The sequence below is a fragment of the Hibiscus syriacus genome, unplaced genomic scaffold, assembly GCF_006381635.1.
Source record: "Hibiscus syriacus cultivar Baekdansim isolate YM2019G1 unplaced genomic scaffold, ASM638163v2 tig00001644_pilon, whole genome shotgun sequence".
Taxonomy (NCBI): Eukaryota; Viridiplantae; Streptophyta; class Magnoliopsida; order Malvales; family Malvaceae; genus Hibiscus; species Hibiscus syriacus.
This window is the reverse complement of record NW_024061878.1, coordinates 7,182,113-7,199,047: the sequence shown is the minus strand read 5'-3', so window position 1 is coordinate 7,199,047 and position 16,935 is coordinate 7,182,113. Positions and strand designations below refer to the sequence as shown.

Here is a 16,935-nt window from a genome sequence, read left to right as displayed (position 1 = left end):
CACATTCGTTCATGTTTGTTCGTTTATTAAATGAACATAAGAATTTTGTTCATAATCGTTTATTTAACTTAATAAACGAACATAAACGAATATTTATACGAACGATTCATCAAACCCTTTATTCATTTATACCTCTACTTGTAATAACCCTTACTATTTCATATATATATATATATATATATATATATTATCCTTTATCAGAACCATCACATATATTTTCTGTCCTAAAACTTGTCTTCCTATCAAATCTTCCAATTTTCTCTCCAACACATAGAAACATGGGAGAAAACATTGGTCATCTTCATCAAAACCATGCCGAAAAAGAAGTAGAAGAAGAAGAAGAAGCATTTTCTCTTCGTGACTTTCCCTTAGATTCATATGCCAAGAACAACCCGGGCCTAACTCGGAGATCATCATCCGAGTCAGCCCCTGAGTTCTTCGAGTTCCTCAGCGATCTCACCTACGACATGTGCCCGGCCGACGACATAATCTTCTGCGGCAAACTCATCCCGCTGAACCAACAACAACAAATTCCCTTCGAAGAAAACAAAATCAAGAACAACGTTCTACGCAAACGATCCGAGTCATTCTCCGAGTTACGCAGCGAATCTGCAACTCGCTCCGACAGCACCAAAGAGCACACCAAATGCCTCAGAAACAGCCGTTCGTTGGATTATAAAAAGCTCCGCCGTTATGACATGGAGAGGAACCCTTCGAAAAGAAGCGCCAGAAAATCCGACATCTCGGCGATGAAAGTTAATAAGCGGAGGTGGTATGTTTTGATGCTCGGAATGGTTAAGTTTCCGCCGGAAATGGAGCTTAAGGATATCAAAAGCCGGCAATTCCGTCGGAATCAATCGGTTATGTTTCCGAAGGTGGAAGATTACGGGAAGAAAGTTTCTGGTGACCGGACCTCCGGCAAGGGTTCTTCTTGGAGTTGTAGACACCCGTTTTGTCCGGGATATTATTATTATTATTATTATATTATTTTATTATTAATAATAATGTTAACGTTATTTATGTTATCATTTTGCAGGCCAAGGTACACCGAGCACAAATCAGACCCCAAATTACAAACAGTGCACGTCATCCATGTTGATTTCCAAGTTTGAGCATGTTACGAGCATATTTGGATGATTAAGTCTTCTTAAAATTTAATCCTCTATCTCTTATCTTTCCAACGCACTTTGAATCGTATCAATCCGATATCGGTAGCTCAAGATGATCAGATAACTGAAGACTGTGCAAGCTGGAAAATCAATACGGGAGTTACGAATTCAGTTCGATAAAACCTTTGTTGTTCTTTGCACATGCATTGGAAACGTTGGAACAGCACATATGAGCACTAAGGAGTGTCTAAACAGGCGGAAATTGGACATTAACAGCTTACAAGGATAATGCAACACGTAGGAGCACATGTGAGACATTTCCAGCTCATACACGGCAACAAGCACATGCGGGGGAAAGTTTATGTTGGGGCACACTCACAAAGCATAAACAGCACATTAAAATTATTAGAGAGAAAGGCAGCACGTGGGATACAAAACTAGTTGAATAAAATCAGTCCCGATGACTCATCTATCCACCCATGCTGTCCATGCCCCTCGTGAAGACCCCATGTTCCTGCAAAATACATTAGTATATTCAACACATGATGTGGGAGCAGCATTATTATGGGAGATAATAAAAAATTTCATCATCAGCAATGAGGCTCACGTTACCCCAAAACCGGGAAACAGTGTGAATGTCCACCAAGCACCTACCCGCGTTTGTCGGCCATTCAGGAAGCATTACCGCCGTCCACTTTGTTCGAGCCCATAACCTACAAAATTTGTTTTTGTTTTCAAAGGAGGGGGGGAATATAATACAGAGGACGGAAATTAACCAAGAAAAGGAAGGAGGTTCACGAGAGCAGGGAACCAGAAACCAACAGTGAGGAGTTCGACAACCAAAAATTAACGAGGAGGTTTCCCAACAATCATTCGAAGGGGGCTCTCAAACAAGGGACGAAAACAGTAAAAAACAAAGGAGGGTGGTCTCAATCTTTTCCTTCGAATTTACAGCAGAAAATCAATGTAAAGAGAAAAGAAAGTGCAATCCTTCATTGTATTAAAATCGGGAAAGCAATAGAAAACACGTTTTTGGGTTTGAGGTACTCTCTTTTGGTTTGTTTCCATTTTCCCGTTTTCTTTGTGTGTACTGGTCTTGTCTTCAAACCAAGGTAAATATGAAATAAAATCAGGAGAGGATTGTTTACCCGAGTCGTGCGTAGCAGGGGTTGGTGTCCGAGCGTTGAGATTTGTCGAGACCTTGCACATGGGTATGAGGTTTAGCTTTTAGATCGTGATTTCTAAATAGAGTGAGAATAAAGAGAGGTAGGGTGAAGATCGTTTACCTTTACGTTGAGTCACCGGGGCGTTGTGCATGGTGGCCGGATTTGGGATTTGGAGTCCCGTGGTTTGTGAATGGGGGAGATGAAAAAGAGAATATAGAGGGAGAGTAGAGAAGATGAGAGGAACGTCTGAGGGATAGGTTTAGTTTAAAGTAAGTTTTATATTAGGTTTTTAGGGTTAATTGCTTTAAGGTCACCACGCTTTTGCCCATATTTTCGTTTGGTCATGGAATCGAGTCCTGTTTGTTAGTAATTTGGACTTCATCTTTTATGCACATTTGATTTTAGTCTTGAATGCTAGTGTATGTGTTTCCTTTCGTTTGCACATTTGGTTTTCAAGTTTTTACATGTTATATTTTAATCCTTAAATCGATATTTTTGTATTTTTGATTTTAACTTCATGTTTTATCCGTATTTAATTTCAGCCCGATTGGTAATGTACTTAGGTTTGTTTCTCTAGACATTTTAACCTCTGAATGGTTGCATGTTTCGTTTAGTCCCTAGGTCGAAGTTTGCATGTTTCTAATTATGTCTTTTTATTTATGGTTCATTTAATTTTCGTCCTAGTGTTGATTTGTTTATTTTCTGTTGTTTAGATGTTGACCCTCATATCTTTGCATGTTGCATTTTAGTGCTGAATTAGTAATGTGTTCAGTTTCAGTTTGTTTAGACATATTGCTTTTATTTTGTACGTTTCGTTTTAGCCATTGTTTAATATTTTATGCTTAATTGTAGGTTTAATTTAGATTTATTTCGAGTATATGCATGTACATATTATTTTGAGCAGGTTGTTAGTATGTACTTGTTTAGGTGTAATGTTTTAAAGCATGTTAGCCTCATTTGTGACTTAACCTTGACTATATAATCGGATTAAGGGTAATACCCTTTTAATTTAAAACTATTGAAATGACTTCTCTTAACTTACTAGAGGGTCGTTTTGATGATTTTAAATTAAAAGTGTATTCCAACAGTGTCACCAAAAGGATTGATTAATCACTTTAAAATTTGGGAATGAAAGAAAAAGAAATGTTCGATTATTTAAATTATTTGAGAAAAGATCGTTAGAACTCAACTAAAGATCTGGTCTCGATATTTTTAAATAATCGAATATCCTTTATCTTTCTAATGGCTTGGTAATTTTAATATAACTTATTTCGTTGTTTTTGAATGTTACAAATTTGCATTTTGTTGTTTTAAGGGATCATAAATCAAACTAACTCTGAACTTGTGAAATTCGTTGCAAAGAAATTAATTAATCGACTAGGTACCGATTTAGGGCGTTGTGGGGGTGCTAATCCTTCCCCACGCGTAACCGACTCCCGAACTTGGATTTTGATAACGCAGACCTCTACTTGTCGTTTAATTAAAATTAATTTTTATTTAAAATGACAAAATGTTTTGGGTGCCCAATCACACCCTAATCAAAGATTGGTGGCGACTCCTCGAACCTTATTATTTTACCGTAACGGAATTTCCAATTTTTCGAAACGAGAGGTTTTCTAAAATTGCATTGTTTTTAATTGAAATTAAATCGTAAAGAGAACAATTAAAATGACGCGGTTTCCAAATCCCCCCACCGTTTAAAAATCGTTTCGACAGCTTGGCGACTCCGCTGGGGACTTTTAGAGAGTCAGGCCTATAGTCGATTAATTAATTGTCTTTGCAAACGAAAGTTGTAAGTTCACTTTAATTTGATTAATGATCCCTGATTTGTTTTAATTGTTGTTTGCATTTTAATTTGCGTTTTAATTAACAAATAAATAGTTGTACTAACGTGTGATTTACATGTTTCAGTTTTTTGGCCTTCACTTTAGTTTGTTGTGTTTCTTGGATCGAGGGAAAGGATTATAGGTTTCTCCTTTACAGTCGCAACACCATTTTGATATTTAGAGCCTTCTAATTGTGCTCTGTCCCGTTAAGTAGGGGTGAAAGCTACGCTTACGTGAGAAAAATTATTTTTCTCCGCACGGGCTTTAGCTAGTAACCTCTGGGGTACATGCTTTATGTCTACGAGAAAACATTGAGTTTTCTCGCATGGATATAGGGAAATGTATCTCTCGGATTGAACTTGATTGTTTTAAGCCTATAATGGGTGAGAATCGAGGGTCTGGCAAGCCCAAGGGGGCACCAGCAAAGGACAATTCGAGGACCCTTTTAGAAATACTGAAACTCTGCCCATCTTATGTTGAATTTCTGTCTGCAGACACGAAGGGGAAACTCATTCTAACCTTTTCCTCGAATTTATTTTTGCAATAAGTATGAGAACTAGAAAAGCATGCGGTTAGGTTTTATATTTTCGCACAAAACATGTGAATTAGATACCATGCGGTTAGGATCTTTTATGAATGACAAAACATGTGGGTAGATATCATGTCGGGTAGATCTACTAAAGCATGATTGGGTAGCCAGCATGTGAGGGTAGGTTTATGTGATGTTTACGGTATCCACTATCTTGTTGTTTATCTTATGTGTACTAACCCGTTTTCGTTCTATGTCTATTTTATTGTGATTTTATTGCATTTGCATCCTCATGTCATCGAGGGGTGTTAATTCACAAGTGATTGACTAACAAGAAGGCTGACCATATTGAGGCAAGAAATTCTCCACTATGTAGTCAAAACCAGGAGATCCAGAGATGTTCAAACGATCCATGAAGGACACCCGATGAACGAAGAGATCTGAAGCTGATGAAGAATTCCTTTAAAGCTGCAAAGGCCAAGATGTTGACTCAAGGGATAGATACAGTCATACCAAGGACGAGAAGACCCTTCATAACGACATGAAGACCACTTCACATTGGAGGTGAGAATGGAGATTTCAAGATTCAATTCGACGACATCAAAGGTGATGAAATACGCCAACAACTTTGGAGGTGCGATACCAGATCCCATGAAGAGTACGACTCAAGGAAATGAAGAGATGAAAAATTGCAGTTGTATTTTGACTACATGGTGTACTTACGAAATTCTTGTTGTCTAAGTGAACGGTTGTTCTTAAGTGGTCACTTTTGGGATTAACCTCGTGCATTTGCATTTGCATTTTGCATTTTCGCATTGCATGTATTAATTTAAGCATTTTTTACATGCATCAATCATGAAAATATGAGAGTAACTCGTGAATGATGTGGCAGAAGCTCTGAAAGCAAATTGAAGTTACCCCGAGACGTGTTTCTGGAAAGATAGAGAGCAATGAATGAGATATTAGAGCGAGTTAGTAGATCGAGAGAATTCAAGAACGGCTCGTAAGACCCAACAAGAAATGATTGATGAAGTAAGAAGTTCCAAGTTGAATCTAGGGAACAAATGTCCAAGTTGACGAGCATGATGATTACAGTGATATATGGGGGAGAAATCATCAGATGACCCTGTTACACAAGAAAAGATGAAGACTTCGGTGAGAATCTGAAGGTTAGCGCTGCAGCCAATGTGATGATAGCAAATGATCAAGAACCTGTTAGGGGATGTGGTAATTCAAGTCAACTCCAAAATCAAGTAAGATTCCAGAAGATGCTACGGAGATCATACTGGGAAAAGCAGAAGTTAAGGGTGAAACTTCTAATACGAAAGTGGAGCCGGACTCAAAGAAGAGAGGCATAGAGGATGTTCAATGCCAGTGAAGAAGGCCAAAAAGAATAGAAAGAAGAAGAAGGGGATGTCTCTGATTTCGATTCCGATCTCATATTCAGACTTGTTACCTTTTCTTTTTGAAAGTGGGCTCCTAAAGCCTTTTCCTCCGAGGTATAATACTTATTTGCGTCCAGACTGGCGGGTGTCAAAAGATCATGCGGTTATCATTCTCAAGAGTTTAGTCACTCTACAGAAGATTGTACGATCCTGAGATATAAAGTTCAAAACTTCATCACGGAAGGGTTGTTATGCTTTGAAAATGGAAAACCTAAGCTCCCGGAAGCTCAAACTTGTCAATAAAGGGAGATATGCAAATCAATGTCTCTCCCAATATGTTGGTCAAACGTTAAACCTTCAAAGTGACCGTTCCAGTGGTCAGTCACAGGGTCTTCAATATGATCATAATAACGGCAAGGAGAAAGTAGGGTCAAAAGAGCTTTCATATAGCCAGATATATCCCAAGTTGCCAAGCCCAGCTGATTGCTCCACGTCTGCCAAGCCTTTGTTGCCCCCTTATCCGAGTTGGTATAATGAGAAAGTTTCCTGTGAATATCATGCGGGAGCCCGAGGACACTCCATCGATAATTGTAGCAACTTCAAACGACAAGTACGAGATCTTTTGGCTCAAGGAGTTATAGAGGTGGATGCTAAACAGCTGAAAGTCATCCCCAGAATAGAGTTGACGGGGTCAAAACAAGTGAAGTACAACGGAAGAGAGTGTTGAAAAGATAAGAGCAAAGTCAAGGAAATCGAGGTATGTGAAGCAGAGATAAATTACCCAACTCTTGAGACCTCTCTGACACTAAAAAGAAGATAGAAGTGGAAGTGACAAGATAAAAGTCAAAGGAGAGGTACCCTCAAGGTTTTTCAAGTGCCCATTTCTGACTTGCTATCCCCTTTAATCAAGAATCAATACCTCACTCCAAGGCCATTAAGAATGAAGACTAGCCCATCCGCTTATGGCTATGACCCGAATAGTGCTTGCGATTTTCATCTAGGGGCATTGGGCCATCACACTGATAAGTGTATACCATGATGGAAGAGATAGAAAGGCTCGTTGACAAAGGAGTCCTGACAAGAGAAGTGATCGAGAAATGGGGAGTAAGTGAGGGTAAAAACCCTAATCCAACGGGGCACCCGCTATTCTAGGAAAGTAGGGCCTTTTGGTTGAACAGTGAAGGTTGTGCTCCACCACAATCGCATTCTTCATTTGCGGCATCTTGTTTGAACATGTTTTTTTTGTACTTTCTCATCTTTCTGTTTGTAAGGATATTTTAAATGAATTCATGTTACTTTAAGGATGGTGAGCATTGATCGAATTTTCAACTTGAAATTCTTTGAATATCAATTGAATTAAAAGCTCTTTAATGATTAGAGTTATAAATCTTTGACAAAATGACAAGATTGAAACCCGATAAAACAAGGACCTTGACCTTACCCCAGAAGATACAATCGAACACCATACCCTTTTCTTGCAGGAACCGATATAGCCTTCTCCTATCATAAGGGAATGAACCATAGGCTTGGTATTCAGGTATGCATAGGAGCGACAACATGGGGCATCTTTTGCGTATGACATTACAAAATTGACTAGACCATTTTTGTTGACGACGTTCGATGATGATTATGATCTTTACGGATGAAATAGTCGAGTAGGTGAATCTAGTTTAGGTCAGTTGCTTGGAAATTGAACTCTAACGATGAGATTTTCTGACATTCAACAACACCTAGACTATGACAGGTTCTTCTTGACAAGCTTAAGAAATTGAATCCACATTCTCATCAAAATATATATATACATGTATACATAAAGCTGAGCTATTCCACTAAGGCAATTGGTTATAGAGGAAACTCGAAAACCCTGGCTTTATGAATAGATTATACTCAAACCATGACCTTGATCGGGTACCTGGCAATTCGGTGTATGCTCCACTGTGATTGTCAAGTCAAAGACTTTGTGATGAGATGAACCCTTCAGCTAGCCTGATAAAGGCAAATTACAATAAAGCTGATTTCAGCTAGCTCGATAATGGCAAATTAAATCAAGTTTATCTAAATAAGGAGTTGCGATAAAAATGGACTAAGGGAGTTAAGGAACACCTGTCATAGTCAATTTCACACGAGCACTCAGAAATTTATTTTTAGATCGATATTTCTGCACTACCTTGGTTAGAGGAGTCTACGAAGCTTGAACAAATGGAAGATTTCAGAGAACTGAAATGGAAGTGTTCTGGAAAGTCTAGTAATGGAGTATATTATTTGCGTCATTTTGTCCGCATCCGATTAAAATACCAAGCCAAGAAAGAAGGGCATGTTGTGATGGTCACAACGATCAAGAAAGAGATGGTATTTTGGTGGTCGAAGCCTTAGAAAATAGGAAGCCAACCTAAAACCAACCCCTCAATTTTGACACTTGTCAAAGATTTATAACCCTGAAAACATTAAAGAGCTATTGATTCTTTCGATATTCTATGAATTCATGTTTATGATTTGATTTGATTGTGAGTCTGAATTAAGGGACAATGTTTTATAAGATTCTTTCATTCTTTACTCCCTAAAATAAGAGAAAGAGAAAAGCATTTTCAAACAGGACAATTCAAATGTAAAAGGTCCTTGAAGCGGGTGAGGCTCATTGGCCTCTATTGGAGAAAAAGAATAAGCGGCGCCATAACATGAAGCATTTCGCGACCTTGAAGTAGAAGGTCCCAGAGATCAGAATAGATGAAAGACAGAACTGGCAACATTTCTTTGTGACATTGTCAGTAACCCAGTAAGAAGAAGATTATCTCATCATTCAGAAGGGGCACATATCTCAGCCCGAATGAAAATGAAAGACATTGTGTTAGAAGGGTTGATCACTTCTTAAGTAGCACGAAAAAATGCCCTCAAACTATTGACAACGCTACTGTGTAGTGACACCATAATGAGAACATTCAAGTTGTGATATGTTATGGTACGACCGAACCCACGTCATGCTGATGAAAAGATTCAGACCAAGGAGGCATGAAGAATGAGCCTTACAATTTGAGGTGATGGGCATTTTGAAGGCCCGTACCAGTGTAAGATAATGTTGGGGCACGACCGACCCACGTCATGTTGAGATGAAAAGATTCAGACAAAGAAATTATTGAGAATGAGTCTCGCAACTTGAAGTGTCAGGGGGAGACTGTGAATTTTAGCAGAGCTTACTTTGTGAAGCAAATCAACTGAGTATTGATCAATGTCAGAGTCCTGGAAGAACAACTCTGAAAGTATAATTGAGCCAATGGCAGAAATGTGGCAACACAATCATGCTTTTGACCATAGCAAGAAGTCGAGAGAGAAAACACTTTCTCCAAATGAATACAGAAAACAAAGATGACAAGAAGATAAAAGAAGATCAGATGGCTCTTCAAAGATGCAAGTTGAAAACTATGAGTTGCTCCACGAGTATATAAAGCACCATAGAAAGAATGATCCCAGAAGAAGAAGACTGAGTTCGCCACTTTGAAGGCAAATGAAGATTAATCGACATTTATGCATTCATGAAAGCATCATTTGCATAAAAGAAATGCATTACACTGATACATTGAATTGCATTCGTGTTTCTTGCATAAATACGTGATTTTGACAGATCTTCCAGCGCAAAGAGAAGATGCAGAATGTTAAAATCCCAATGATCGAAAGGAAGATTTCAAACCTCAAATGCAAAGTGTTTAAAGAGGCATACCCTGAAAAACAGAGAGGTCTAATCCATAGAAGGAGCATTGCTTTGAAGTGAAGGCCATCAGATGTAGAAAAATGAAGATTTTCGTGTATGAAGAAAGACTTGCACACATTTGGAGCAAAGTCAATCTTAAGCCTTCACCGAAGAGAAGTGAAGCAAACCATCCTAAGCCTTCACCGGAGAATAGTGAAGCAAACCATCTGAAGCCTTCACCGGAGATAGTGAAGCAATCAATCTGAAGCCTTCACCGGAATAGTGAAGCAAACCATCATAAGTCTTCACCAGAGAGTAGCGAAGCAAACCATCTTAAGTCTTCACCAAAAGTGAAGCAGATCCATTTTAAGCCTTCTCAGAAAGTGTTGGAACAAACCATCCGACCATCATGTAGGAGAAAAAGAAAGTTTTCGAGTACAAAGAAGTTGATTAAGTGATTAAAAGGAAACACGCGCGAGGAGTCATTAACCGATTCAAGGTCCCAGAAAGGGAGAGGTTCAAATGGCAGTCAAGTCAAGAAAGACTCTCGTATTCAATTGCGGCGAGACAAGCTCTCACAAGAGAAAGGATTCGAAAAGATTCTCTTAAATTCTAAATTTTTGAGTATAATGTTTTCGAATCTTCAAGCATACATTAATAATTGATAATGTTTGATTTTCAGGTTCGACCTTTGAAGCAAATCAAACTTAAGCCTTCACAAGAAAGTAGTGAAGCAGAAGAAGATGTCCGAGTTCCATACTCCCTAAATAGAGGGAGCGAACCCGTTAGAAGTGTCCGAGTTCTATACTCCCTAGAGAAAGAGGGAGCAAACCCGTTCGAAGATTATTCGAGTTCTATACTTCTTGAAGAAAGAGGGAGCGAACCCGTTTGAAGAAGATGTCCGAGTTCCATACTCCCTAAAGAGAACGAACCCGTTTGAAGATTGTTCGAGTTCTATACTTCCTAGAGAAAGAGGGAGCGAACCCGTAAGAAGATGTTTGAATTCCATACTCCCTAAAGAGAGGGAGTGAACCCGTTTGAAGATTATTCGAGTTCTATACTTCCTGAAGAAAGAGGAGCGAACCCATTTGAAGAAGATGTCTGAGTTCCATACTCCCTAAAGAGAGCGAACCCGTTTGAAGATTATTCGAGTTCTATAATTCCTGAAGAAAGAGGGAGCGAACCCGTTTGAAGAAGATGTCCAAGTTCTATACTCCCTAGAGAAAGAGGGAGCAAACCCGTAAGAAGAAGATGTTCGAGTTCCATACTCCCTAAAGAGAGGGAACGAACCCGTTTGAAGATTTCGAGTTGTATCTCCTAATAAAGAGGGAGCGAACCCGTAAGAAGAAGATGTTCGAGTTCCATACTCCCTAAAGAGAGGGAGCGAACCCGTTTGAAGATTGTTCGAGTTCTATACTTCCTAGAGAAAGAGGGAGCGAACCCGTAAGAAGAAGATGTTCGAGTTCCATACTCCCTAAAGAGAGGGAGCGAACCCGTTTAAAGATTGTTCGAGTTCTATACTTCCTGAAGAAAGAGGGAGCGAACCCGTTTGAAGAAGATGTCCAAGTTCTATACTCCCTAGAGAAAGAGGGAGTGAACCCGTAAGAAGATGTTCGAGTTCCATACTCCCTAAAGAGAGGAGCGAACCCGTTTGAAGATTGTTCGAGTTCTATACTTCCTGAAGAAAGAGGGAGCGAACCCGTTTGAAGAAGATGTCCGAGTTCTATACTCCCTAGAGAAAGAGGGAACGAACCCGTTTGAAGATTTTCGAGTTGTATACCCCTAATAAGAGGGAGCGAACCCGTTTGCAGAAGAAGTTCGAGTTCTATACTCCCTAAAAAAGAGGAAGCGAACTCGATGGTTGAAGATTGTTCGAGTCTCATATCTCTGAAGAAATAGGGAGTAGATACGTTTATTGAAGATTATTCCGGTCTCATACTCTCTGAAGGAATATGGAGTTAACATGTTTTCCGAGGATCTTTCAAGTCTCACCCCAGGGGAGGAGTGGAATAGATCCCTTATCAAGTTTTAAAGAGATTGAACTGGACAAAAACGTGTTGTCTCTTTTTATCTTTGCTCTATTCTTGTTAACACAAGGATAAGCAAAGAGGGGCAGCTGTAGACACCCGTTTGTCCGGGATATTATTTATTATTATTATATTATTTATTATTAATAATAATGTTAACGTTATTTATGTTATCATTTTGCAGGCCAAGGTACACCGAGCACAAATCAGACCCCAAATTACAAACAGTGCACGTCATCCATGTTGATTTCCAAGTTTGAGCATGTTACGAGCATATTTGGATGATTAAGTCTTCTTAAAATTTAATCCTCTATCTCTTATCTTTCCCAACGCACTTTGAATCGTATCAATCCGATATCGGTAGCTCAAGATATGATCAGATAACTGAAGACTGTGCAAGCTGGAAAATCAATACGGGAGTTACGAATTCAGTTCGATAAAACCTTTGTTGTTCTTTGCACATGCATTGGAAACGTTGGAACAGCACATATGAGCACTAAGGAGTGTCTAAACAGGCGGAAATTGGACATTAACAGCTTACAAGGATAATGCAACACGTAGGAGCACATGTGAGACATTTCCAGCTCATACACGGCAACAAGCACATGCGGGGGAAGTTTATGTTGGGGCACACTCACAAAGCATAAACAGCACATTAAATTATTAGAGAGAAAGGCAGCACGTGGGATACAAAACTAGTTGAATAAAATCAGTCCCGATGACTCATCTATCCACCCATGCTGTCCATGCCCCTCGTGAAGACCCCATGTTCCTGCAAAATACATTAGTATATTCAACATGATGTGGGAGCAGCATTATTATGGGAGATAAAAAATTTCATCATCAGCAATGAGGCTCACGTTACCCCAAAACCGGGAAACAGTGTGAATGTCCACCAAGCACCTACCCGCGTTTGTCGGCCATTCAGGAAGCATTACCGCCGTCCACTTTGTTCGAGCCCATAACCTACAAAATTTGTTTTTGTTTTCAAAGGAGGGGGGGAATATAATACAGAGGACGGAAATTAACCAAGAAAGGAAGGAGGTTCACGAGAGCAGGGAACCAGAAACCAACAGTGAGGAGTTCGACAACCAAAATTAACGAGGAGGTTTCCCAACAATCATTCGAAGGGGGCTCTCAAACAAGGGACGAAAACAGTAAAAACAAAGGAGGGTGGTCTCAATCTTTTCCTTCGAATTTACAGCAGAAAATCAATGTAAAAGAGAAAAGAAAGTGCAATCCTTCATTGTATTAAAATCGGGAAAGCAATAGAAACACGTTTTTGGGTTTGAGGTACTCTCTTTTGGTTGTTTCCATTTTCCCGTTTTCTTTGTGTGTACTGGTCTTGTCTTCAAACCAAGGTAAATATGAAATAAAATCAGGAGAGGATTGTTTACCCGAGTCGTGCGTAGCAGGGGTTGGTGTCCGAGCGTTGAGATTTGTCTGAGACCTTGCACATGGGTATGAGGTTTAGCTTTTAGATCGTGATTTCTAAATAGAGTGAGAATAAAGAGAGGTAGGGTGAAGATCGTTTACCTTTACGTTGAGTCACCGGGCGTTGTGCATGGTGGCCGGATTTGGGATTTGGAGTCCCGTGGTTTGTGAATGGGGGAGATGAAAAAGAGAATATAGAGGGAGAGTAGAGAAGATGAGAGGAACGTCTGAGGATAGGTTTAGTTTAAAGTAAGTTTTATATTAGGTTTTTAGGGTTAATTGCTTTAAGGTCACCACGCTTTTGCCCATATTTTCGTTTTGGTCATGGAATCGAGTCCTGTTTGTTAGTAATTTGGACTTCATCTTTTATGCACTTTGATTTTAGTCTTGAATGCTAGTGTATGTTTCCTTTCGTTTGCACATTTGGTTTTCAAGTTTTTACATGTTATATTTTAATCCTTAAATCGATATTTTTGTATTTTTGATTTTAACTTCATGTTTTATCCATTTAATTTCAGCCCGATTGGTAATGTACTTAGGTTTGTTTCTCTAGACATTTAACCTCTGAATGGTTGCATGTTTCGTTTTAGTCCCTAGGTCGAAGTTTGCATGTTTCTAATTATGTCTTTTTATTTTATGGTTCATTTAATTTTCGTCCTAGTGTTGATTTGTTTATTTCTGTTGTTTAGATGTTGACCCTCATATCTTTGCATGTTGCATTTAGTGCTGAATTAGTAATGTGTTCAGTTTCAGTTTGTTTAGACATATTGCTTTTATTTTTGTACGTTTCGTTTTAGCATTGTTTAATATTTTATGCTTAATTGTAGGTTTAATTTAGATTTATTTCGAGTATATGCATGTACATATTATTTTGAGCAGGTTGTTAGTATGTACTTGTTTAGGTGTAATGTTTTAAAGCATGTTAGCCTCATTTGTGTGACTTAACCTTGACTATATAATCGGATTAAGGGTAATACCCTTTTAATTTAAAACTATTGAAATGACTTCTCTTAACTTACTAGAGGGTCGTTTGATGATTTTAAATTAAAAGTGTATTCCAACAGTGTCACCAAAAGGATTGATTAATCACTTTAAAATTTGGGAATGAAAGAAAAAGAAATGTTCGATTATTTAAATTATTTGAGAAAAGATCGTTAGAACTCAACTAAAGATCTGGTCTCGATATTTTAAATAATCGAATATCCTTTATCTTTCTAATGGCTTGGTAATTTTAATATAACTATTTCGTTGTTTTTGAATGTTACAAATTTGCATTTGTTGTTTAAGGGATCATAAATCAAACTAACTCTGAACTTGTGAAATTCGTTGCAAAGAAATTAATTAATCGACTAGGTACCGATTTAGGGCGTTGTGGGGGTGCTAATCCTTCCCCACGCGTAACCGACTCCCGAACTTGGATTTTGATAACGCAGACCTCTACTTGTCGTTTTAATTAAAATTAATTTTTATTTAAAATGACAAAATGTTTTTGGGTGCCCAATCACACCCTAATCAAAGATTGGTGGCGACTCCTCGAACCTTATTATTTTACCGTAACGGAATTTCCAATTTTTCGAAACGAGAGGTTTTCTAAAATTGCATTGTTTTTAATTGAAATTAAATCGTAAAGAGAACAATTAAAAATGACGCGGTTTCCAAATCCCCCCCACCGTTTAAAAATCGTTTCGACAGGAGTTTGTTGAAGGCGTTGAGTTGCAGAGATCACAGTAGCGTTGCGGTGGCCACATCGCTGTGGATGCCTCGAGCCTAATTTTATTTTCTTATGATTAATATATTTTCTTTATATTTTCTTATTAATAGTTTTATTTAACTTTTTAAAATTAGTGATAAAATGGAATAATATACACCCTAGAAATTTAAGTTGCAGCATAAGTCCTAAAAGATTCATCATTAATAACAATTAAAATACTGTGAAAAATATATTTTTTAATTAAATCAGTTTGCTTGAGATAAGGTGCCCTAGCCAGATGATAAGGGTAGTTTGTTTTACGAAAAATGAATCTCGTAAAATGAATTACATTTGCTAAAACAATATGAAAATCATTTTACGGTGTTTGAATGATGCATGTAAATCATATTTACTGTGTTGATAATTTTTTTAAAATTATTTATTAAATATAAAGTATAATAATAATATTATTTATTAGAAATATAATTAATAATTATTTTTAAAATATTAAAATAATTTATTTAATATTATTTTTTCAATATTATATTCTAAAAATTATTAATAAATATTTTATATATTTAATAAAAAATTATAGAAATTCGTAGTTTTCTTAAAAATAGAAAATATTCAAAATTACAATGAAGTTTTACAAGCATAACGTAAATCTAAAATATAATTATGATATTTCCTATTACCATTGAGACAAACGCCTGCTACTTAGATCACATAAGGACCAAAGAAGGAAAATGTTAAAAAAACCCAACCAAAAAACTCGAATAAAATAAAAATACGAACAAATCTGACTGCATCGATAACGAACCAAAAAAAGGGATAAAACTACTGAAAGATCACCGAAAAAAATCGCAAATCAGAGTCAAGCAACGTGGAAAACTATCTACGAACGCAAAACGCGTATTCAAATCAATATGAGGGTCCAAAGCAGGAAATATCATCATAATAACAATAAGCTCTATATTGATCAGTCGTGACAATGTCAAATCCAACCCTAAGAAAAAAAGATAAACAAAAACAATGGCAAAAAATCATAAACAACGGTAAAAATCGTAAGCTACCAAAAGGCAGAGAAAAACATGCCACAAAGACAGAGATAAACGTGTCATAAAGGCAAATAACATGTGACAAAGTCATAATTAATCTTATTAAAAATAAAAACAAAGAAAAAAGAAAACCGACGGACGATAACCATCATTAAAAGCAGTGTCGTCGTCAGTTAAACAAAATTAAGAAAAAAAGTTGGATTGATCAATAAAATTGACATAAATTGTAAAGAAGAAAAAAAATAGAGAGGAGGAAGAATGCAGCTAGAGTGTTTGGAGTTAACTTATATATTTAATAATTTAATAATATTATTTTATGAAATTAATATATAAAAATAGTTTTATTAATAATTTATTATATATTGTTAAAATAAAAATATAATATAAAATATTATTATAATATAATTTAATATATTATTATAATACTAAAAATATAATATTGTATTATTAATATATAAAAATAATATTATTTTAGATATTATGTTTTGAAGTAAAATTTCGAAAAACGATTTACGAAAAACCAATATGTAAGTTTTTTTTTTCGAAAATGCAAAGGGAATTTTGTTGATAAGAAAAATGAATTACGTTGACCATATGTTTTTCACCAACCAAACACTGAAAAACGGGAAATATTTTCTGAAAAATATTTTCTTTCGTGTAAGGTAAAACCAAAATTTACACGAAAGAAGATAAAAAAAAACCTTTCACTATTTTTATAAGAAAATAAAACAAGATAAAAAAAAACTCACTATTTATATAAAAAGAAGAAGTATTAAACAAATAAAAACGAAATTCTAGATCTATTAAATAAATATATAAAATAGAAAATTTTGATAGCTAAATTTTTGTTACTAATTATATAACATTATAATAAATGTGATTATTAATTGATCTAGTTGAATTTGAACTTTTATGATATTAATTTACGAGTAAAAGTGTGTTGAGTGAATCACAGTGGTGGATCTAGAAAAAAATTTAGGCTAGGCACGTATATATAATAATATAAAATTTTCGTATGGGTGAGCACAA

The 16,935-nt window shown here is 36.8% G+C and overlaps 1 protein-coding gene across 1 annotated transcript; it reads left to right on the top strand.

Moving 5' to 3' along the window:
• Window positions 1–278: 278 nt before the first annotated feature.
• LOC120128672 lies at window positions 279–1,137 on the top strand. Its single transcript, XM_039146311.1, has 2 exons — window positions 279–924; window positions 1,037–1,137. The coding sequence occupies exons 1-2, from the start codon at window positions 279–281 to the stop codon at window positions 1,135–1,137; spliced, it is 747 nt and encodes a 248-aa protein (XP_039002242.1).
• The last annotated feature ends 15,798 nt before the right edge of the window (window positions 1,138–16,935 follow it).